Consider the following 24,701-nt stretch of genomic DNA (forward strand, 5'->3'; position numbering starts at 1 on the left):
GCCCTGGTGATCAGTGAGGGAAGGGCCCCCTTGCACTGGTGATCAGTGAGGGAAGGGCCTCCTTGCCCTGGTGATCAGTGTGGGAAGGGCCCCCTTGCACTGGTGATCAGTGAGGGAAGGGCCCCCTTGCCCTGGTGATCAGTGAGGGAAGGGCCCCCTTGCACTGGTAATCAGTGAGGGAAGGGCCCCCTTGCCCTGGTGATCAGTGAGGGAAGGGCCTCCTTGCCCTGGTGATCAGTGAGGGAAGGGCCTCCTTGCCCTGGTGATCAGTGAGGGAAGGGCCTCCTTGCCCTGGTGATCAGTGAGGGAAGGGCCTCCTTGCCCTGGTGATCAGTGAGGGAAGGGCCTCCTTGCCCTGGTGATCAGTGAGGGAAGGGCCTCCTTGCCCTGGTGATCAGTGAGGGAAGGGCCTCCTTGCACTGGTGATCAGTGAGGGAAGGGCCTCCTTGCACTGGTGATCAGTGAGGGAAGGGCCTCCTTGCACTGGTGATCAGTGAGGGAAGGGCCTCCTTGCACTGGTGATCAGTGAGGGAAGGGCCTCCTTGCCCTGGTGATCAGTGAGGGAAGGGCCTCCTTGCCCTGGTGATTAGTGAGGGAAGGGCCCCCTTGCACTGGCAGTCAGTAGGGAAGGGTCTCCTTGCACAGTGTGGAAGGGTACCCTTGCATGTTGGCCAGTGGAGAAGGCCCCCTACCTATTCATGCACCATCACGCAGGTAATCAATCTGTCAAGAACAGCCTGTATGACACTATCATTGGCCCAGATTCAGGTACATTTGCACTTTATTTGCGGAGGCACAGGGCAACGATTTTGCCCTGCGCCCCCGCAAATATTTGGCGCTGCCCTTGATTCACGGAGCAGTAGCTCCGTAAATTGCGAGGGCGCGCCGGCAAAATTGCCCGGCGTAAGCGCGCGCGCGCAATGTAAATGATCCCGCCGGGGGCGGGAATCATTTAAATTAGGCGCGCTCCCGCGCCGAGTGTAAAGCGCATGCTCCGTCGGGAAACTTTCCCGACGTGCATTGCGGCAAATGACGTCGCAAGGACGTCATTTGCTTCAAAGTGAACGTGAATGGCGTCCAGCGCCATTCACGATTCACTTACGCAAACGACGTAGATTTTAAATATCGCGACGCGGGAACGTGGGTATCCTATAGCATTGGCTGCGCCCGCTATTAGGATGTGTAACCTTACGCGAAACCCGACGTACGCAAACTACGTAATTTGCGTACGCAGGGCTCGCGCAACGTTGTGAATCGGTGTTAGTATGCAATTTGCATACTATACACAGATCACAATGGGAGCGCCCCCTAGCGGCCAACGCAAGAATGCAGCCTAAAATCTGCGTGGCATAAGAGCCTTATGTGACGCAGATTTTAGGCTGCAGTCGGCGTAGCGATGTTCCTGAATCAGGAGCATTCGCTACGCCGGAGCAAGTAAGCAATTGCGCTGTGTAACCTATGGTTACACAGGCGCAATTGCTTCTTGAATCTGGCCCATTGTCTGCGAACATTGCTCTCTCCGATTGCTTGAACCCTGCATGGACCATGGGCCACTTTCATTGCCTGAGTTTTTTTTTTCCAGCAAAGCGGATAGAGACACAGCAGAAAACACATGAAAAGTAGCTAAGAGTTCCATCTGCTGGCTAAATAAGATTATTTTTATTTTATTTACATTTTTATCTTTCAGTCCTGAACATCGTAAATAATTTTATACAAATAAAGAAAAACCGAAGTACTGAAAAAAAAAGTAGTAGTCTCTTTCCTCTGTGCTCTGTTAGCTACTTGGTTCACAGTGCAGCCTTACATTTGGAGCCTCTATTTTACGAACCTGTTTCTCTCTTGTTTTATGTCTTTGTTGTCCTTTAGTTATTTTATTTCTTGGCCCTTACATTTTATTTCTTGTGTTTTTTTTCCCATGTTAGAAAGCAAACTTTTTGGGGTGCCGATTACAGGTTTGCTGGAACAGGACCGCAGGGTGATTTCCAATACGCAGGTCCCACTCCTCCTTCAGGCGGTGAGTTATTTTTGTTACCTTTAAAACCGTGTACAACAAAATTGAAATGCATTGTGGGTGTTAATGAATGGGTAGAGCATGCTTTCTTAATTCCTACCCCCAACGCGTGCCTGTATTGCCACGCTAAGATCTGACCACAAATGATCATTAAATTCATGATAGCAATAAATGGAGGCATTGCTGATGTGTGATAATAACTGAAATTGAAGCTTTTTGTTGTCTACCTTCCTGCAGATTCTCACATGTTTGGAAAAGAAGGGCATAGATGTTCAGGGTATTTTAAGGATATCTGGCTCACAGGCTCGGATTAAGGTAAGTCTTTCCTTGTAAGAGGAATAATAAGTGCTTTATTTTATTGCCTTTTATATTATATTATGTCACTGTTCTTGTTGTATCCTGCTGAAGTAAATAGTGGAAATGACTAATTTATGAAATTAAATAAACGGAAATAACGGTACATTTTGTTCTGTAGGATTGGGGGAAAAAACGAATGTTAGTGTAGGCTATTTTTCTCTCCAGGGCGAATGTTTGTTTATCATTCATGCAGAATAGAGTGAATTGGGAAAATCTGCATTATGGCCACTATATGTAGTACTGTACCCTATATGCTCGAGTATAGGCCGACCCGAATATAAGCCGAGGCACCTAATTTTACCACAAAAAACTGGGAAAGCGTATTGACTCGAGTATAAGCCTAGGGTGTCCATCTGCATGCCTCACTGTGCCTCACTTTGCCTTGCTATGTTCATGTGCCCATGCCTCATTGTGCCCATGCTTCACTGTGCCCATGCCTCACTGTACCCATGCCTAGACTGACGTTTAACACAGGAGTCTATGGAAGGGGTGCCCGGCTTTGAAAAATCGGTGCTCCCCGTCCGTAGGTCCCCCAGACAACAAACATTGCACACGTGTAGAGGAGAAATGGGGCTACATGTGTGCCAAGTTCCGGGTCCAGGGGACCTACGACCAGCCGGTACCGGGTGCCCAAAGTCACTGGAGAAATGACCATTTAACATCAGAGTCTATGGAAGGGGTGCCCGGCTTTGAAACATCAGTGCTCCCCGGCCATAGGTCCCCCGGACAACAAACTTTGCACACTTGTAGAGGAAGAGTGGGGCAACATGTGTGCCAGTATGGGGTCCAGGGACTTACGACCGGCCGATACCGGGTCCCCAAAATCTGGGAGATCAGGCGCAAAAAGGTGACTCGCGTATAAGCCGAGGGGGCCATTTTCAGCACAAAAAAATGTGCTGAAAAATTTGGCTTATACTCGAGTATATATGGTAAATATGTTTTTATCATCAGCCTCTTCTAGTAACCTTAATTCAGTATTTTCCTGATTCATTCAATTTAGTTTGAATGAAAACATTCAACCTGGAGAGAAAATAGCCTAATAACATTCATATTTTCCCTCATTCACACAGAACAGATGTACATGAACCCTAAAAGGACAAAAAGCTTTCTACTTTCATTTTATTTTTAATCAACACACCAATATGTGTTTTGCCTCGCAGTTTTATACCTTTTATCATGACAAGCAGTCAGGAGCATTAATGTTTCTACCCTTTTGAAGAAAGAACTGGTACCAGGGGTGGACTGACAACTCATGGGGCCCCCGGGCAATATAAGATTATGGAGCCCCTGGGCTTACAAATGGCCACCACGCCAGGAGGCAGTGCAGAGGCGGGGCAGCTAAAATCTCAGAATTTTAACATCAAAAGCATGCCGGTTTCGGACATATCGGGGACAGATGTAAAAAAAACACAGATTTTGACATACTGTCCCTGGTTTTATTGAGCCTGGCAACCCCGATGGGGCCCCCTAGAGGCATGGGGCCCTCGGGCAGTGCCCGGGAGTCCCAATGGTCAGTCCGCCCCTGACTGGTACCATCTAAAATTTCTTTGTCACGTGTTTGCTAATGGCACCCCATTGTTGGAGTCAGTGGGAGGAATAGTGCCCCATTATTGGTATTTGTGGAAATAGTGCCCCATTGTTGGTGTCAGTGGGATGGATAGTGTCTCATTGTTGGTGTCAGTGGGATGGATAGTGTCTCATTGTTGGTGTCAGTGGGATGGATAGTGTCTCATTGTTGGTGTCAAAGGAAAGAGTAATGCCCCATCATTGTGTTTAGTGGGAGGAATAGTGTCCCATTGTTGAAATAAAAGGGGAGGCGTTTGGGACTTTAAATGAGGCACCTAGATAGGTGCCTCCATTCCTAATTTTATAATAGAAAAAGGGGGTATTTGGCCCTTTAAGGCTTCTTTCACACTGGGGCGCTTTGCAGGCGCTATAGTGCTAAAAATAGCGCCTGCAAAGCACCCTGAAAGAGGCTCTTCTCTCACTGGAGAGCTTTCACACTGGAGGGATGCGCTGGCAGGGCGCTCAAAAATGTCCTGCCAGCCGCATCTTTGAAGCGCTGTAGGAGCGGTGTATACACCGCTCCTAAAGTGCCCCTGCCCATTGAAAGCACCGCTGAACCGCCAGCAAAGCGCCACTGCAGCGGCACTTTGCGGGAGGTTTTAACCCTTTTTCGGACGCCATCGGTGGTTAAAAGCGCCCCCTAGTGGCCGAATAGCACAGCAAAAACGACGGTAAAGCGCCGCTAAAAATACCGGCACCTTGCCACCAACGTCGCAAGTGTGAAAGGGGCCTTAATGAGGCACGTGAAAGATACCGGAAACTTGGTAAACAAAACCTTTATTAGATATATGCACATTCATAGCACATCAAATGTGTACATACAGGAGTAAGAAATTGTTTTATTACATCTATATACACACCCAAAACATATAAAATTCATCTATCTACATGGATATTATCATAACACTTGTAAAATGTATAATGTTGTGAGCCAGTGTTCCTCCATATGATGGAATTGTTAAAATAACAGCAGTGTCCCATTGTTGTCGTCAGTGGGAGGAATAGTACCCCATAGTTGGTGTCAGTGAGAGGTATAGCCCTCCGTTCTTGGTGTCAGTGGAAGGAATAGCGCCCCATAAATGGTGTCAGTGAGAAGAAAATTCCCCCCATCATTGGTGTCAGTGGGAGGAATAGTGGCCCATCATCGGTGTCAGTGGGAGGAATAGCCCCCTATTGTTTGTGTCAGTGAGAGGTATAGCCCTCCATTCTTGGTGTCGGTGGAAGGAATAGCACCCCGTAAATGGTGTCAGTGAGAGTAAAATTCCCCCCATCATTGGTGTCAGTGGGAGAAATTATACCCCACTGTTGTTGGTGTCAGTGGGAAGAACACTGCTACCAGGGCCAGATATAGGCAAACAAAGTGTCACATCTGGCCCCCGGGCCGCAGTTTGGTGACAATTGCTTTAGAACACATAGATAATTGAGAACTCTTGATGTGGAAAAGCGATTCTTTTTTTTGCATGGCCTTGTTGTAGAAGGTGGAAAACTTGTAATATTACTTAAGTAAAAAAAAAAAAAATTAAAGAGCCATGTTTTTTATTTTATTTTATTTTTTGCCAAGGTGAAAATTATCCAGCACGTCTGTTGTAGACATTTAGAAAAATGTTTCTATTCCCTCTCATGACGATTTGTATTTTATGCACTGCTTGTTATCGTCGCTGCGGTTTTATATCTTTCTGCTGCTCTGGTTTCAGTCCTTACAGCAGCGCCTGGAGAGGAATTTCTATGCCGGCCTCTTTTCTTGGGATGAAGTTAATCCACACGATGTCGCCGGGCTCCTGAAGCTGTTCCTCCGAGAGCTGCCCGCCCCCCTTCTCACTGCAGAGTATCTGCCGGCTTTCGCTGCTGTACAAAGTAAGCAATCTGATTTACTATAATGCTCTGCGGAATCGGAGGAAACATTACCAAAGCTCTTTGTGAGGATAAATATTCATTGCTTCACAAATCCATGGCAACTTTCCTAGACATAAAGTTTGGAGATGCCAAAGTGACAAACGTGAAATTATAATGTAACAATCAACATCTATTTGCTCTCTTTTGGATTGTTATAAATACTCTTGAAAGCATTTAGTTACCGTATATCTGTTTGATGCGTGCAAAATGTTGGTAGTGTCAAAAATGTGGGCAGTCCACATAAAAACGATGGGCCAGATCCACAGACGAAGTACACCGGCGCCGGCATACTTTCAAATTTCCGGCGTCGTATCTTTAGTTTGAATCCTCAAACCAAGATACGACGGAATTTGGGTAAGATCGGACAGGCGTACGGCTTCGTACGCCTTCGGATCTTAGATGCAATTCTTCGGCGCCCGCTGGGTGGAGTTTGCGTCGTTTTCCGCGCCGGGTATGCAAATTAGCGATTTACGACGATCCACGAACGTACACGCGACCGTCGCATTTTCTAACGTCGTCTGTAGTCTGCTTTTTCCGGCGTATAGTTAAAGCTGGTATTTTCCCGCGTATAGATAGACTTGCCATGTTAAGTATGGCCGTCGTTCCCGCGTCGAAATTTGAATTTTTTTTTGGCGTAAGTCGTCCGTGAATAGGGATGGACGTAACTCACGTCTAAGTTCAAAAAATTACGTTGTTGCGACGTCATTTCGCACAAAGCACGGCAGGAAATTTCCGGACGACGCATGCGCAGTTCATTTGGTGCGGGGACGCGCTTCATTTAAATGAAACCCGCCCCCAACCCGCCCAATTTGAAATCCGCCGCCAGAAATACACTACGCCGCCGTAACTTACGGCGCAAACTCGCTGAGGATTCGAATATACGCCAGGTAAGGTACGGCGGCGTAGTGTATCTCCGATACGCTGCGCCGATCGCAATGTATGTGGATCTGGCGCGATGTTGTCAGTCCACAAAGAGGAGAACTGAGTGCAATTCTGGCAACTCCAGTATTTTTCTGTACTTGAGGGGTCTTTAAATGCAAAAAGTATGGGGGAAATGTGCATGTATTGCATGTTTTTTTTTTGTTTGTTTGTTTTTTATGTTTGGTTTTTATTTTGCCTTGACATACACTTTTAGGCCTCATCCACAAGATAGGTTAACCAGAGGACAACGGTCTGATGGGCCGTTTTCATCGGTCAAAACCGATCGTGTGTGGGCCCCATAGGTTATTTAACCATAGGTTAAAAAAAGGCCAACTTGCTTTAAATTTAACCGATGGATTCCTAACCGATAGGTCAAAACCGATCGTTAGTAGGCACGACCATCGGTTAAAAATCCACGCATGCTCAGAATCAAGTCGACGCATGCTTGGAAGCATTGAACTTTTTTACGTGGCGTTTTACGTCACCGCGTTCTGACACGATCGGTTATTTAACCTATGGTGTGTGGGCGCGACGGACCATCAGTCAGCTTCATCGGTTAACCTATGACAACGGTCCTTCAGACCGTTCTCATCAGATGGACTGATCGTGTGTACGAGGCTTTAGGCTCCATGTACACTGAAGCTAAAAAAAAAGCTATACAAACGCCAGTAGCTTTGCAGGGAGCCTTTCAATGTTTTTTAGCGTTTTTGCAATAGCGTTTATAAGCATTTTTCAGTGTAGCGTTTTTTTAGCTTTTTTTTTTTTTTTCAATGGATAAAAAAAAGCTAAAAAATGCTGGCGCGAGCGTTTTTGAGCGTTTTTCGACATTTACGTTTTTTTTGTGTTTTTTTTCCACCGAAAAACTGCACTTTTAACGCAAATTTTGGGCGTTCAGAAAAAAGCCAATAAACTCCAAAGCTCATTAACACAAAAAAAACGCCCAGGTGTGCATGGGCGCATAGGCTAACATAGAGTTTAGTTTATGGGCTTTGAGGCTGCAGATGCGCATTGATCAAGCTGCATTGATGGGCACTTGTGAGGCTGCAGATGGGCGTTGATCAAGCTGCATTGATAGGCAATAGTGAGGCTGCAGATGGGCATTGATCAAGCTGCATTGATAGGCAATAGCGAGGCTGCAGATGGGCATTGATGGGCACTAGTGAGGCTGCAGATGGGCACTGGTGAGGCTGCATATGCGCACAAATAAGGCTGCATTGATGGGTACTGACCGTTATTTTGCTTCAAAGTTCTTTATTTAAAATTAAAAAATTTTCCCTAAAACTTCCATCTCAAAATGAAGTTGTGTGTTAAACGCCTGTGCCTGTTATATGCCGATAAATACGATATTTTGAACTCCAATTCATTGACTATACCCATCACATAGGCCTAAAGTAGCTTAATGTTCTGCTTGTTTTTCTTTTCATATAGAGATTTCAAACCTCAAACAAAGGCTTCAAGCTCTCAACCTGCTTATACTGATCCTTCCAGATGCAAACCGCTGTACCTTAAAGGTAAGTGTTTCATGTTCTATTCCCGTACTTCTTTTTCTGTCAGGATTTTGGAGCCGCGTTAGCGCAGGGTTGATGGTAAATAGGGTTTGCCTTGTTTCCCTGATGAGCTGGCTTCCCTTGTTTTTCCTTGTCCGTCACTTTTTATGATTTCATAGATCAATCCAAAGCAAGGAATGGTTTTGTTCTCATATAATTAATATACACATTTTGTACTTTCTTCTTTCTTCTTTTTTCTTTCTTCTTTCTTCTTCCTTCTTCCTTCTTCCTTCCTCTTCCCTCTTCCTTCCTTCTTCCTTCCTCTTCCCTCTTCCTTCCTTCTTCCTTCCTCCTCCCTCTTCCTTCCTTCTTCCTTCCTCCTCCCTCTTCCTTCCTTCTTCCTTCCTCCTCCCTCTTCCTTCCTTCTTCCTTCCTCCTCCCTCTTCCTTCCTTCTTCCTTCCTCCTCCCTCTTCCTTCCTTCCTTCCTTCCTTCCTTCCTCCCTCTTCCTTCCTTCTTCCTTCCCCCCTCCCTCTTCCTTCCTTCCTTCTTCCTTCCTCCTCCCTCTTCCTTCCTTCTTCCTTCCTCCTCCCTCTTCCTTCCTTCCTTCCTTCCCTCTTCCTTCCCTCTTCCTTCCCTCTTCCCTCTTCCTTCTTCCTTCCCTCTTCCTTCTACCTTCTTCCTTCCCTCTTCCTTCTTCCTTCCCTCTTCCCTATTCCTTCCCTCTTCCCTATTCCTTCTTCCTTCCCTCTTCCTTCTTCCTTCCCTCTTCCTTCTTCCTTCCCTCTTCCTTCTTCCTTCCCTCTTCCTTCTTCCTTCCCTCTCTCATTTTCCTTACCTTTCCTACCCTTTCCTTCTTTCCCATCCTCTGTCCTGTTGTACTCTTCAATCCAATCCACCCCCCCCCCCCCCATCCTTCGTATCTATCCAACCTTCCTTCCCACATTTTTTTTGTATGTAAATAAGCCAACAAGTATGTCAAAAGATCATCTCGAGTCCAATGTCTTTTATTGGTATCACAAGTAACCTCAGGAAAACAGAAAGGCAGAAAATGCGTTTTGTGGGCCAAATCTCTGATGGGTGATGCTATCCATAGGCGAAAGTGCCCTTCCCTTCCCCACCATTTCCCTTCCCCACCCTTTCCCTTCCCCACCCTTTCCCTTCCCCACCCTTTCCTGCCCTTCTGTACTTGCCACCCTTCTTTATTCTATTCCATTTCTTCATTGCTTGCCACCCTTTTTTCTACAATTCCTCCCTTCCTTTCTTTCTTTCTTACTAGTCCTCTTTTTCAACCCTTCCTTTATTTCTATTCTTCTTTTTTTTCCTTCCGCTCTTCCCTTGATTCTTTTCCAAGCTTCCTTTCTACCTTTCCTTCCATCCATCCATCCTTGTTGACTTTTCACCATTACTACTCTGACTTTCTGTCCTACCTTTCTTTCCTGTTTGCCTTCTCTCTCGAATGACAGTTAAGCCCTGTACACAGAGGGAAAAAACGTCGGTTTTCCTGACGGGATTCCTGGAAAGCTTGCCGTGCATACAGACGGCCATTCAAAAGAACCGCCGTTCTTTTGAATGGCAAGAATGCAGTGACGTCATCGACTACGATGAGACGGCGCTCGTCACATTTCGATGCCGTCGCCGCCATCTTGCTACACACTACACTACCCTTGTATGCTACCGCGCATGCGTCGAAGTCTCATCAAGCATGCGCGGGTTAACCTGGGGACAGGTAAGCATACTGACAAACCGTTTTCTCGGCAGGAAACACTCTGCCGAGAATCCCGACGAGAAAATAGAGCAGGTTCTCTATTTTTCTCGTCGGGATTCCCAGCAGTTTTCTCGAAGAGAGAGCACGGTTTTCACGGCAAAAAGCTCTCCCAGTAGCTTTCTTGCCGAGAAAACCGGTCGTGTGTACGAGGCTTGACCTGTAATTTTTTTAATCGTCCTGCCCACTCCTGAAAATGCTGAATAATTACCTCCACCTACACTTTCAGCATGACTTGTTTTCCTACTCTAAAGATGTCAACCAAAGGCTTCTAAATGTGACGTCTACCAAAGTCTAATATAGGTGGCGGATAGTTAAGAATCTTTGATAGTAACAATATAGTTTCCTCTAGTTCCTTACTGTAAAGTGCCAGTGTCATGCAGTTTTCTTCATCCCCCATGGCTCTATGTTTCTGCTGTCTGTTTTATCACAATTATTTACCAATCTACTTTAGTGATTCTCCATTAGGTATTACGGCCAGATTCACGAACAATTACGGCGGCGTAACGTATCCCCTTTACGTTACTCCGCCGCAAGTTTTCATCGTAGGTGCTTGATTCACAAAGCACTTGCGTGTAAACTTGCAGCGGCGTAGCGTAAAGCCGTCCGGCGCAAGCCCGCCTAATTCAAATGGGACGTGTACCATTTAAATTAGGCGCGTTCCCGCGCCGAACGTTCTGCGCATGCTCCGTTAGGAAATTTCCCGCCGTGCTTTGCGCGAAATTACGACGCCCCAACGTGTTTTTTGAACGGCGACGTGCGTTACGTCCTTTCGTATTCCCGAAAGTCTTACGCAAAAAAATAATTTTTTTGAAATTCGACGCGGGAACGACGACCATACTTCAACATGGCTGGTCTAAATCTAAGCCATGAAATAGCAGGCTTAAGTTTGCGACGGGAAAAACCGACTAGCGACGACGTAAGAGAATGCGACGAACGCGTGTACCTTCGTGGATCGCCGTAAACGGCTAATTTGCATACCCGACGTGGAAAATGACGCAAACTCCACCCAGCGGTCGCCGAAGTATTGCATCCTAAGATCCGAAGGCGTACGAAGCCAAAAGCCGTCGTATCTTTGTTTGTGAATTACAAATAAAGATACGACGTGGCAAATTTGAAAGTACGCCGGAGTATCAGCAGATACTCCGGCGTACTTTTTCTGTGAATCTGGCCCTACATTTTTAATTTGGACTTGGCTTTCTTTATATAGTATGTTTAAAATGGCAGACCTTTTTCCAAGATTAAACATTATGCTCTAGTTGAATTATTAAGTTTGTCTTTAGTTCCATTCTGCATATCTATACAATTATTTATAGCAAAATTGGATTTATTTTTCACATGTTTATGTCTCACCGTAACAATGACTTTGTATTGATTTTGGAATGCAGGCCTTGTTGGAGTTCCTCAGCAAAGTGGCATCTCTAGAGAAGAAAAATCTCATGTCATTATGGAACATTGCCACCATAATGGCGCCTAATCTCTTCTTGTTTCGAGGGAACAACTGCAAAGGCCCAGAAGGTGGTGAAAAGCAATTGGCAGAGGGAGTGGCTGGTTTGGTCATGGCTATGGTGCATTATCAAGATCTTCTATGGACGGTGAGTACTCTGCCATGGATAATTGCTTTTAGATTATTATTGTTTGAAAATACCGTATTTATCAGCGTATAATGCGCACAGGCGTATAACACGCACTCTAATTTTAAGAGGGAAGTTTCAGGAAAAAAACTTTGCACAGCACACGGACCCCTGCACAGTACAGTTCACAGCCCCCTTTCATTATAAAGTCGTCGTCCCCCTGCACTCCCAGGAGACCCCCAGTCTCCTGGGACAGCATTGCCAGCCTACTCTAGGGTTGAGAGAAGATCACTGCCAGCCCCTTCTACACTGCTCCTGTGTCACTGTTGTAAAACAAAGCTTCTGTGTACCTCGATTGACGCCGCTCTCTCATGGACCCGGTCGTGTGACTCTCCTCTGCCGTTTCATTGATGGTCACATGACTGCTTTCCTCCAATCAAAAGCTACACTCGAGGAGGAGGAGAGCGGCGTTACTTGAGGTATTACAGAATTCCATTTGTATTGAGCGTGACACAGGAGGAAGGGCTGGCAGTGATGTTTTCTAAAGTTTTTAAGTTATGGCAGCGCTGTCCCAGGGCCAGGAGAGGCAGGGGGACCGGACTGACATCCTCCCAATGAGTGGCACTCAGGGCGGACTGCCCGATCCCCGTCCCCCTGTTGGTAAAATATATATATATTGGCGTATAACACGCAGGTACGGTTTACCCTCTATTTTCAGAGTAAAAAGTGTGTGTTATACGCTGATAAATACGGTAATTAAAGATTGTTTACTTTCATACAAGCATTTACATCAGTTTTTATAAATATTTGAAGTTTAAAAAAAAAAAATCCAGCTGTGAACCATTAAAATAAAAAATGTAATCTTCTCCTTGCCCCTGAGGAGCAGGTCTATGCATGCAATTCAAAGATTTGCATGCAGAAAGCTGATAAGAGTTATTCCAGAGACTCTGCTACATCTATAGTTTTCCATGACAGCATGCTAATTGGATTAGAACTAAACTTTCATGATATACTAATATTTTACAGAAAACATATACAGTCATGAACAAAAGTTTTAATAACGACACAAATATTAAAAAGGTTGTAAAGGTAAAAGTTTTTTCACTTTAATGCATTCTACGCATTAAGGTGAAAAAACATCTGCGGATTAGAGGCCCCCCCGAACCCCCCCTTTACTTACCTGACCCCTCGAAAGTCCCACGCCGTGAACGCGCAGGCTTCTTGGATGTCTTCCCGGCTCTTTCATTGGTTGATTGAAAGCAGCAAAGCCATTGGCTTGCGCTGCGGTCAATCACATCCAATGACGCGGCGCACCGGGGGGGCGGGGCCGAGTGATACAGTCGGCGGCTATGGCCAACGGCTGTATCACAGGAGTGCGCCCGCAAGAACTCAACACCATGCAAGCTCGAGTTCTTGCCGGGGGGGCTCGAGACAGCCGCCGAGGGACCCAGAAGACCAGGTCCGGGTCCACTCGAAAACGAGCTGCACAGTGGAGGTAAGTATAACATGTTTGTTAATTTTTTTTTAACTTTAGTGATCCTTTAAAGCGGAGGTCTGCCTAAAAAACAAATCTTAAAAACCAGCAGCTACAAATACTGCAGCTGCAGACTTTTAATATATGGACACTTACCTGTCCAGGGTGTCCACGATGTCGGCAGCCAAAGCCTAGCTCTCGGCTGCCCCCGTCGCCATCCTCGGTGAGGGAATTAGGAAGTGAAGCGTTGCGGCTTCACTTCCTGGTTCTCTACTGTGCGAGTCGCGCTGCGCGTCCTAACTGGTCCCCGCTGTGTTCTGGGACCTGTGTGTTTTTTTCAGAAGACAGTGGGGGGGGGGGGGGCATGACCCACGGGGGTCTATGCCCGGAAGTGGGTGCAAATACACAGGTATCTGCACCCAGTGGCGTAGCGTGGGTTGTCAGCACCTGGGCCGAGGCAAGTAATTTGAGCCCCCTGACCCATGGACTTGCCTATTTTCAGCTATCTCCAGTCTGGTCACATGATCCACCATGTGAGACAGCGCTGGCTGTAGGGAAGAGGAGAGTGTGCTTAAAAATAACTGGTAAAGCCTGGAGTGGTGACATCATGCATATGTTCCTATGTCCCATCTGTTGTTGGTGCTCCCTCCTCTTCACACGCGTGACAACGCCCCTCTAAATTTTGCGCCCGGGGCGGTGGCCCCCTCGCACCCCCCAGGCTACGCCACTGTCTGCACCCGCCTGAAAGGTACAAAATGTGACACCGGAAAGTGAAGGTTGCTTTTTTGTGTGGACCTCCGCTTTCATTTTCGCAAGGGAGTGGGCTCACTCACAGTTTTTACCTAGGAACACAAATATGAATAAAGAATGGTACAAAAACATCCCCTGAGAGCAACTTCTCCCAACCATCCAAGAACAGTTTGGCAACGGACAATGCCTTTTCCAGCATTATGGAACACCTTGCCATAAGGGAAAAGTGATAAATAAGTGGCTTGGGGAAAAAAACAAAGACATTTTGGGTCCATGGCCAGAAAACCCCCCAGATCTTAACCCCATTGAGAACTTGTGGTCAAACCTCAAGAGGCAAGAGAACAAAAACACCCCCACAAATTCTGACAAACTCCAAGCATTGATTATGCAAGAACGGGCTGCCATCAGTCAGGATGTGGCCCAGAAGTTGGTTGACCGCATGCCAGGGAGAATGGCAGAGGCCTTGCAAAAGAAGGGTCAACGCTGAAAATATTGACTTTTTTGCATAAACTTAATGTAATTGTCAATCAAACCCTTTTGACACTTATGAAATGCTTGTAATTATACTTCAGTATACCATAGGAACATCTGACAAAAAGATCTAAAAACACTGAAGCAGCAGACTTCGTGAAAATTTATATTTGTGTCATTTTCTAAACTTTTGCCCATGGCTTTAGAACAGATATTAGTTTGTAATTGTTCTCCGTATGTTTATTTCCCAGGTCCCAACCTTTCTGCTGTCCCAGGTCCGCAAATTGAATGAGAATAGCAATAAGAGATTCAATGACCGTCGACTGCTCAACTTCCTACGAAAAATCCACACAGACAAGGAAAAGCCAGAGAAAAGTCAGACCGAGGTATGTCCAGCACACAGAAAATGGGAAAGAACTTTTAGTGGATGATATAAAGCTTTGTTTAACTACTTAAGACCCGGACCAAAATGCAGGTAAAGGACGAGTTTTTGCGATTCGGCACTGCGTCGCTTTAACTGACAAATGCGCGGTCGTGCGATGTGGCTCCCAAACAAAATTGACGTCCTTTTTTTCCCACAAATAGAGCTTTCTTTTGGTGGTATTTGATCACCTCTGCGGTTTTTATTTTTTGCGCTATAAACAAAAATAGAGCGACAATTTTGAACAAAATGCAATATATTTTACTTTTTGCTATAATAAATATCCCCCAAAAAAATATATAAAAAAAAAATGTTTTTCCTCAGTTTAGGCTGATACGTATTCTTCTACCAATTTTTGGTAAAAAAAAATCTCAATAAGCGTTTATCGATTGGTTTGCGCAAAATTTATAGCGTTTACAAAATAGGGGATAGTTTTATTGCATTTTTATAAAACAAATTTTTTTACTACTAATGGCGGCGATCAGCGATTTTTTTCATGACTGCGACATTATGGCGGACACATCAGACAATTTTGACACATTTTTGGGACAATTGTAATTTTCACAGCAAAAAATGCTATAAAAATGCATTGTTTACTGTGAAAATGACAATTGCAGTTTAGGAGTTAACCACTAGGGGGCGCTGAAGGGGTTAAGTGTGACCTCATATGTGTTTCTAACTGTAGGGGGGCGAGGCTGGACGTGTGACGTCATTGATCGTCTTTCCCTATATCAGGGAACAGACGATCAATGACAGCGCCACAGTGAAGAACGGGGAAGCTGTGTTTACACACAGCTCTACGCGTTCTTCAGCTCCGGGGACCTATTGCGGGACTCCGGCGGCGATGGGGTCGGCGGGTCACGGAGCGACCCACGGCTGGGCACTTAAAGAGGACGTACAGGTACGTGCTTGTGCCCAGCCGTGCCATTCTGCCGACGTATATGTGCAGGGGGTGGTCCTTAACCACTTAACGCCCGCCGCACGACTATTTACGTCCGCAAAATGGCACGGACAGGCAAAAGGGCGTATATATACGTCCTTGCCTTCTAGCGGGTGGGGGGTCCGATCAGGACCCCCCCGCTGCGGGCAGATTCCCTCAGGGAGCGATGCGGGACGACAGCGCGGCTATTCGTTTATAGCCGCTCCGTTGCGATCGCTCCCCAGAGCTGAAGAACGAGGAGAGCCGTATGTAAACACGGCTTCCCCGTGCTTCACTATGGCGGCGCATCGATCGTGTCATCCCCTTTATAGGGGAGACACAATCGATGACGTCAGTCCTACAGCCACACCCCCCTACTGTTGTAAACGCACACTAGGTGAAGCCTAACACGTTCAGCGCCCCCTGTGGTTAACTCCCAAACTGCAACTGTCATTTTCACAATAAACAATGCAATTTAAATGCATTTTTTGCTGTGAAAATGACAATGGTCCCAAAAATGTGTCAAAATTGTCCGAAGTGTCCGCCATAATGTCGCAGTCACGAAAAAAATCGCTGATCACCGCCATTAGTAGTAAAAAATTTTTTTTTATAAAAATGCAATAAAAATATCCCCTATTTTGTAAACGCTATAAATTTTGCGCAAACCAATCGATAAGCGCTTATTGCGATTTTTTTTACCAAAAATAGGTAGAAGAATACGTATCGGCCTAAACTGAGGAAAAATATTTTTTTATATATGTTTTTGGGGGATATTTATTATAGCAAAAAGTAAAAAATATTGCATTTATTTCAAAATTGTCGCTCTATTTTTGTTTATAGCGCAAAAAATAAAAAACGCAGAGGTGATCAAATACCACCAAAAGAAAGCTCTATTTGTGGGGAAAAAAGGACGCCAATTTTGTTTGGAAGCCACGTCGCACAAGCGCGCAATTGTCTGTTAAAGCGACGCAGTGCCGAATTGTAAAAACGCCTTTGGGCATTTAGCAGCATATTGGTCCGGGGCTTAAGTGGTTAAAGTGAACCATCTCTAAGCGAAATATGCAGAGCTGCCATCTATCTGAAAGTGCTAGTGCCTGAATAATTATGCTGACCCTTTGATATTTTCAGCCACTGACCAGAAGAAATAAGTATGTAGATCTTTAAAGTCAGAAGTCCTGATCTGCATACTTAATGACTCCAAAGTAGTGAAGCCCTCAAAGGGCCATCATGACAGCCATGCAACGATCATTCACAGAACGAGAAGTCAGCCATGCCAGCCTCCAGGTTTCCTTTGAGCTAAAAGGCTACTATAGTTAGTCTAATTGACCTTGAAGTTGCCAACGAATGTAGTAGTGATATCTTAATGAGCAGCATGCCCTATACATTCACCCTATTGGCAAGGGGAACTCCAGGACTAAAAAAATGAGAGGCGCTCTGCTGAAGGAAAGTGTTATATTTGTGTTTTATATTTGTGCACTTTTATTTCTGGTTCATTATTGCTAATGTCTTTTGGCACGGTTAAAGGCGTTGTAAACCTTTGTGGTTTTTCACCTTAATGCATCCTATCCCACGTCACTCTCTCCACGGCTTCACGGCTCTTCATTGGATAGATTGATAGCAGCCCAGCGATTGACCCCCACTGCTGCCACCTACAGGGGGGCATTTTCTACTCCTGCTGGCCACAGTCTGGCCCCCCTTAAAGCTTGAAGGGTTTTTAAACTGTCCCTTTGCTTAGAAAGTTGGAGACCCCTGATTAAAACCATGAAAGTTCAGTGTTCTCTAATATGAGTTCCTTTTAGTCCTGTTTTGGGGTTAGAGCTGCTATTGTACCATCCAGGGTCAAAACTAGAGTACCATGCTGTATGACACACTTCATGAATACATTGTATTGAATTCCCAGCTTACATACCCCCTTTCTCATTGCTCATTTTCATTCCTTCTCCAGCCCTGTAAGCAAGTGAAGATCCAAGCTTCAGTATTTATTAAGGACACCCTGGCTATTCGACTGGATGAAGGCACACGTGCAGCAGATGTCTTGAAGAAGTTCCAAGAACACCTAGCCCAGCGTAACTGCCAGATCAGAACTGTGAGCTTGATCAAATGGTATATATCACAGTTTATATACATAAATACAACACAAAAAGAACATACCGTATATACTTGTGTATAAGCCGAGTTTTTCAGCACATTTTTTTTAGGCTGAAAATGCCCCCCTCGGCTTATACTCGAGTCACCTTTTTGAGCCTAATCTCCTGGACTTTGGGGACCCGGTACCGGCCGGCCATAGGTCCCTTGGACCCCAAACTTGGCACACATATAGCCACACTCTACAAGTGTGCAAAGTTTGTTGTCCGGGGAACCTACGGCTGGGAAGCATCGATTTTTCAAAGTCGGGCACCCCTTCCATAGACTCCCATGTTAAACGGTAATTTCTCCGGTAAATTTCGGGACCCGGCACAGGCCGGCCGTAGGTCCTCTGGACCCGAAACTTGGCACACATGTAGGCCCAGTTCTCCTCTACATGTGTGCTGTCTGGGGGACCTATGGCCGGGGAGCACCGATTTTTTTCAAAGCCGGGCACCCCTTCTATATACTCCCATGTTAAACACAAGTCTAGTCATGGACACAGTGAGGCATGCACATGGACACATTGAGGAAAAGTGAGGCATGCAGATGGACACCCTAGGCTTATAGTCGAGTCCAGACCTCAAAAATCCACTCGCCTGCTCGCATTTTGCGAGTGGATTCTGAGGTCTGGCGACGAAGGGCTGCCTGGTAGTGGGGGGGGGGGGGGCGATCAGCGAGCGTGTGTCAACGGGAGTCCTTCTCCCAGCGATCACCGAGGCCGGAGGGGGAAGAGAGAAAGCCGCCCAGGTGTACAGAGTGCAGCGGGGGAACAGAGATAACAGCTTTTATTTCAATAGCCGTGTTCCCCGCCGCTCGCTGAAAGATACAGCCCCGCCCCCCTGGTCCCGGGACTTTGACAGATCATCTGTCACTGGGATTGGACGGGTGATCTGTCTATCAAGTTCCCCGGCCAGGGGGCGGGGCTGTATATGATGTTGCACGGCGGGAACACGGTGGACTCGAGGAACCAGGAGGAGGCTGACCGGCCGGGAGCCTGGGATAAGGGAAGAGACCGGAGAGGAGGAGCCTACCTTACAGTATGTGGCAGCGGCACCAAACACTCGGTCTGTGCACATGCACACACACACAGCACATGCCATTCCCTCTGTCTGTGCCACCAGTGAGAATGGCAGTGCTGGCTGACTGTGTGCAATACATCTCTGTCACCCCTCCCTCTCTGTCACCCCCTTTCTGTCTCACCCCCACCCTCTCTGTCACCTCCCTCTCTGTCACCCCCCCTTCTGTCTCACCCCCACATTCTCTGTCACCCCCCCTCCTGTCTCACCCCCATCCTCTCTTTCACCCCCCCCCTCCTGTCTCACCCCCTCCCTCTCTGTCACCCCCCCTTCTGTCTCACCCCCACCCTCTCTGTCACCCCCCTCCTGTCTCACCCCCACCCCCTCCCTCTCTGTCTCACCCCCTTCCTCTGTCACCCCCTTTCTGTCTCATCCCCCACCCCCTCCCTCTCTGTCACCCCCTCTTGTCTCACCCCCACCCCCTCCTGTCTCACCCCCACCCCTCCCTCTCTGTCTCACCCCTCCCTCTCTGTCTCACCCCCACCCTCTCTGTCTCACCCCCACCCCTCCCTCTCTGTCACCCCCCTCCCTCTCTGTCATCCCCCCTTCTGTCTCACCCCCACCCTCTCTGTCACCCCCCTCCTGTCTCACCCTCCCTATACGATAAGAGTTGTTGAAAGTATAGGGACTCAGGGGTGCTTGAGTTGCATTTTTTCTAATAAGTTTTAAAAATGTAATAAAGTTGACTGTTGTAAACACCCCTGGCACTGGTAGGGTTTGTGCCACTGTTCTTTTGTTTGGCAGTTTGGTTGGCTTGTAAATGTGGAAAAGAATATAAATAAAAACACATGGAAAAATTAGGAATTCCTTTACTGAATACTATCCAAGAGTAATGGCTTATGCTGTGCCGGGCGGTACCCCTGTTCTTCTCTGAGCTTGTGGGGCCACGTGGCGCTGCTCACAGGCTGTAATGGAAGTCTTCTAAGTTGTAAGCTTTTCCCATTTGGACCTAATGAGAAGAAACTGTACATGAGTTGAGTTGAGAGGTATCTTAATATATCGCGGTCTTACCCCGTAGGGTCCCGACGTGCATAGCAGAGTTCCTGGGAAAAGAGGACCCAGGAACCAGAAGCAGCACAGAGCGGCAGAAAGGGTGGAAGAGAGAGGCTACGCAGGGAAGGATTGTGGGAAAAGCCAATGCACATGCACAACACCATGTGGTTTTTCCAACTTGGTGATGAACAGAAGCACCTTCTGAGGTCCAGGATGGGTCTTACATCCCCGTTTGGTTTGGGGACGGTGAAGAGATTGGAATAAAACCCCAAACCTTGTTCTTCCACTGGCAGCTCTCTGATTACCCCTTGGGATAACAGATGATCTAAGGCCAATGCTAAGGACCTTCTTTTGCCGAGGTCCTTTGGGACGTTCGAGGTTAAGAAGCGCGGTGGAGGAAATTCGCTCAACTCCAGCTTGTAGCCCCCGGAGACCGTAGAGAGGACCCACCTGTCTTGGATCCTGTCTAGCCAAGCCTCCGCAAACAGCTGAAGTCTTCCCCCCACCCGGCTGAGTGGGGGAGAACCTTCATAATGCTGACTTAGTTGCTGGCTTGGCCTGTGGCTTACGGTTCCAAGGTTTTTTGGAAGCCTGAGGCTGGCCCTGTGGCTTCCCACCTGCATTGAATCGTCCAGGAGGCCGTCGGAACTGCCTGGTACCGGAAGTACTAGGGATAGGAGAGGAGGATCGCTTAAAGGAGGGGGGACCCCTAAACCTTTTCTTTACTGGCAACAGTGTACTTTTGCCACTGGAAATTTTCTGAATGTAAGCATCCAGATCTTCCCCAAACAAACGCTCTCCATGAAAGGGAAACCCCGCCAGTAATTTTTTACACGGGGCTTCAGCCGACCAGTTCTTCAGCCAGAGTAACCTGCGCATATGAACTAGCGAGAGAGTGAGACGTGAGGACTGCTGAATGGAGTCACACGCATCTCACGGAGCACGCCGCGCACATTCGTGCTCATCGGAGCAGCGTACAAAAATTTCATTTGTGCGCGCGCGCCTAAGACACATCAATGTCGCGCGCGCATGACGCTACGCGCCATGCATGAGGATGGAACCCACAGCTCCATGTGAGAACCAGGTAAGCCAAGTGAAGCCAAACATTTTGGACAACTTTTTTCTGCTTTTAACCTGCACAGGAGGGGCTAACTACCTGACTAGAGATACCCCTCCTCCCCACAACACACAGGACCATATAGGAGAAGCACAGACAGTTAGCTTTAGGCAAACATAATGGCTCAAATAAAGGAAGGTTACTCCTAGGACCAAGTCCTGAAGCACCTTCACTTACCTGATCCAACGCTGCAGGACTCTGCATAACAGACAGTCCAATCTTCACCCATCACGGAGAGCAGCGTCTATAGACCTTCAGGGACCGGGGTCCATGGACAGGAACACCACACCCCTGGACCCATATCGCACCCTGTCAGTAAACTTTTGGTATTAGGAAATTGACCAAAGTACTGAATAACCAGGATCCAGCTCTCAAAGAGAAGCATTACAGGCCAAACCCCGTTCTTCTTAACCGGGGCCCGGGTACCGTCCACTTTGGCTCAGAAGCACTTTGGACGGATCCGGATTTCATGGAGGCTTTTTACATCCAATATGGATCCCTCCAGTGGAGCTCCTTGGAGCACATGTTCACTCGTGACCAACACCTTAGACACTGGCAAAAAACTGAGGCACTCCCGGTATGGGAGGGGTTATATAGGGGAGGGAACTTCTTGCCTTAAGGGCGTGCCAGTGTCCACACCTGAAGGTACTCTCTATAACCCACATAGTAATTACTATGCTTCTCTGTGTCCCGTGATGTACGATAAAGAAATCTGGGATTTTCTTTCACTTTCACTGTCTTTAATAATGGTAAAGTGGGAAAATAGAGAAGGCGAACCTCCCTAATGGAGACACAGATGGCACTAAAATCCTGACAGGTGTTCTAATTCTTCACTATGCCATCAAACACAGTCACTTTGCCATTAATTGTCACCACTGTGCCATGCCATCAAACGCAGCCACTGTGCCCCTCAATTGTCGCCACTGTGCCAATTGTCACCACTGTACCCTTTAATTGTCGCCACTGTGCCCATTGTTGCCACTGTGCATGTCACTGTGCCCTTTAATTGTCACGACTGTGCCCTTTAATTGTCGCCACTGTGCCCATTGATGCCACTGTGCCCATTGATGCCACTGTGCCCTTTGTCGCCTCTGTGCCCATTGTCGCCTCTGTGCCCTGTAAAATGCACTTACCTTACTCCTTCCACGTCCCTCGATGTCTTCTCCCGCCTTGGCGACGCTTCAGCCAATCGGGTTACCGATGACCAGAATCGGGGATAAGACTGACGGCCGTCAGTCTTATCCAAGGAACGCACCTCCCGTACGTCCCGAGCATAAGACATCCGGGAGCCAAGGGCTGTACTCGGAAAGCCGCTGGCTCTGATAGGCACTTCCGCACAGCCAACCAGCTGCCGTTATTCAGGTGGCAGGCGCTCAAGTACTGGCCATCTCTGAATAGACCAGCGGCAGCTGGCAACAATATTAGACATTTATGCAATGCATGAATGTATGTTATTAGACTCAGTGGCCGGCGAGAGCCAGAGGGGGCGGCGCTCCAGCGCCCTCTATGGACGAACCGCCACTGGCTTAAAGTAGAACTATAGGCAACAAATTTCTGATAATTTTATGGAGAGGACTAAGAAGATATAACCATGCCAATGGTGCAGCAGAAAACATATGGCATAGTTGCGGAATGCCAGCCGCCCGCATACCGGAAGCAGTGTGGCCGCTTTATGGGGGCGCTAGACTAATTCGCCTCTCAGCCCAGTCCATCCCATAAGACTGGCAAGCCGTCTGGGACTCTTTCCGTGCTGCCCTAGGCCTGGGTCTTGTTGGCCTAGGCCAGGATACAGCGTTGGTGTGATTGGGTATTCTTTGCAAAGTGAAGCTTTACCTCATTTACTAAGCTCTGGAGCAACTGCACTTGCCCTTGGTAAATCCACAAATGATGTAAAAGTATTATTGTTGTTTTTCCATTTTAAAATGAAAGCTGATCATTGACCTGTCCTATATTTTATCACCCTGTCTTGTTTTACATATCTAGTTATTATTGCTCTGCTGAACCAGTCCCATGTTTTCTCTTCCAGTAATGGTCCCTTTGAGTTTCCTAATGTGGAGCTGTATGAAGTGGGAGGGAACATCTGTAAGTATGCTTTCTTCACCTTACAGGACGTCTATTGATTAGAAATGTTAAAAGTAGGGTTGTCCCGATACCACTTTTTTAGGACCGAGTACAAGTACCGATACTTTTTTTCAAGTACTCGCCGATACCGAATACCGATACTTTTTTTTAAATGTGTCCCCAAATGCAGCAATGTCCCCCCACAAATGCAGCCATGTCCCCCCCATATATCCAGCCATGTCCCCCCATATATCCAGCCATGTCCCCCCCATATATCCAGCCATTTCCCCCATATATCCAGCCATGTCCCCCCCATATATCCAGCCATGTCCCCCCCATATATCCAGCCATGTCCCCCCCATATATCCAGCCATGTCCCCCCCATATATCCAGCCATGTCCTTCCCATATATCCAGCCATGTCCTTCCCATATATCCAGCCATGTCCTCCCCATATCCAGCCATGTCCTCCCCATATCCAGCCATGTCCCTCCCCATATGCAGCCATGTCTCTCCCCATATGCAGCCATGGTCCCCCCCCCCATATATGCAGCCATGTCCCCCCCCATATCCAGCCATGTCCCCCCCCATATCCAGCCATGACCCCCCCCATATCCAGCCATGTCCCCCCCCATATGCAGCCATGTCCTCCCCATATCCAGCCATGTCCCCCCCAAAAAAGCAGCCATGTCCCCTTTACCGTACATGCTGTCGCATCCCCGCTTGGTTAATACGCGCGGGGAACATTACAGCTTTGAATAGCTGTAGTCTCTCGCGCCGCGCTGCGTATAGACACTCCCCCTTGCTCGGGATTGGACAGTTCACCCGAGCAAGGGGGAGTGTCTATACGCGGCGCGGCGGGAAAGACTACAGCTATTCAAATGAATGCTGTAATGTTCCCCGCCCGTATTAACCAAGCGGGGATGCGGCGTAGCGGCGGGATTCGTTCGGCGGCGGCAGGGGGGGGGGGGGGGCTGGGAAGTATTCTATTTTGGTATCGGGGGTATTTGCGGGAAGCCTTAACATGTGTCTTTCCGATGTCTACCTGCAGGTGAACACTGCTTGGATCCTGATACCTATATGCTGGACTTGTACAATGCTAACCCTAATGGCGAATGGGTGATCAAACCCAGCCCTCCTTCTACGCCTACTTTATAGGACAGGACTGCTGATCAATTCATCTACCGTGATGTATATACACAATACTGGATACTTTCCAGCTCCACATGTCCAGAACCCAGCCCGGAGTGCAATGTAAAGGGATTCAACAAACCTATTTGAACACTGACTGGACATTTCTTGCCTTATGGGCAAAAAAGTATCGGGTCTTGAGTCACTATCGGAGTTATCGGAGACACGTGCCTTCTTGTCTTACTGACTATAGTGCCAATTTCAAGAACCTAGTATTTATTTCCAAGTGTAAAATGTGAATATGCTTACAGAAAAACTATAGGAAGAAGTTGCACCACCAGAGGGCGCCATGTCACTTTCTGTTACATCCTCACCGGATTTTAAACTCTCCCTCCTAATGGACTGTACAGACGTATGTGCTGATTGTATGTGTTGACACAGAGCTAGCCTCTTTGTTGTAAGTAATTTTTTAGATCTATTTTTGTTACCTTTCGTATTTAAATACGTTAATTAAAAAAACGTGAATTTGCTGAAAATGTTTCAGCATGGTAAAAAGTGTGTCTTGTGTCCATCATACTATTGAAAAAGA

General features: G+C 47.2%; 1 protein-coding gene across 2 annotated transcripts in view; it reads left to right on the forward strand.

The window, feature by feature from the left end:
* Positions 1-24,652, forward strand: part of ARHGAP40 (Rho GTPase activating protein 40) — a 70,185-nt gene extending 45,533 nt beyond the window's left edge. For both annotated transcript variants that reach the window (XM_040330452.1, XM_040330451.1), the window contains exons 7-15: positions 1,923-2,014; positions 2,249-2,326; positions 5,629-5,788; positions 8,177-8,259; positions 11,388-11,594; positions 14,520-14,654; positions 17,554-17,711; positions 22,948-23,003; positions 24,033-24,652. In XM_040330452.1, coding sequence (XP_040186386.1) covers positions 1,923-2,014; positions 2,249-2,326; positions 5,629-5,788; positions 8,177-8,259; positions 11,388-11,594; positions 14,520-14,654; positions 17,554-17,711; positions 22,948-23,003; positions 24,033-24,139 — 1,076 coding nt within the window. In that variant the 3' untranslated portion in view covers positions 24,140-24,652. The remainder of the gene's footprint in view (positions 1-1,922; positions 2,015-2,248; positions 2,327-5,628; positions 5,789-8,176; positions 8,260-11,387; positions 11,595-14,519; positions 14,655-17,553; positions 17,712-22,947; positions 23,004-24,032) is intronic.
* The last annotated feature ends 49 nt before the right edge of the window (positions 24,653-24,701 follow it).

Source organism: Rana temporaria, chromosome 12 (assembly GCF_905171775.1).
Source record: "Rana temporaria chromosome 12, aRanTem1.1, whole genome shotgun sequence".
NCBI lineage: Eukaryota > Metazoa > Chordata > Amphibia > Anura > Ranidae > Rana > Rana temporaria.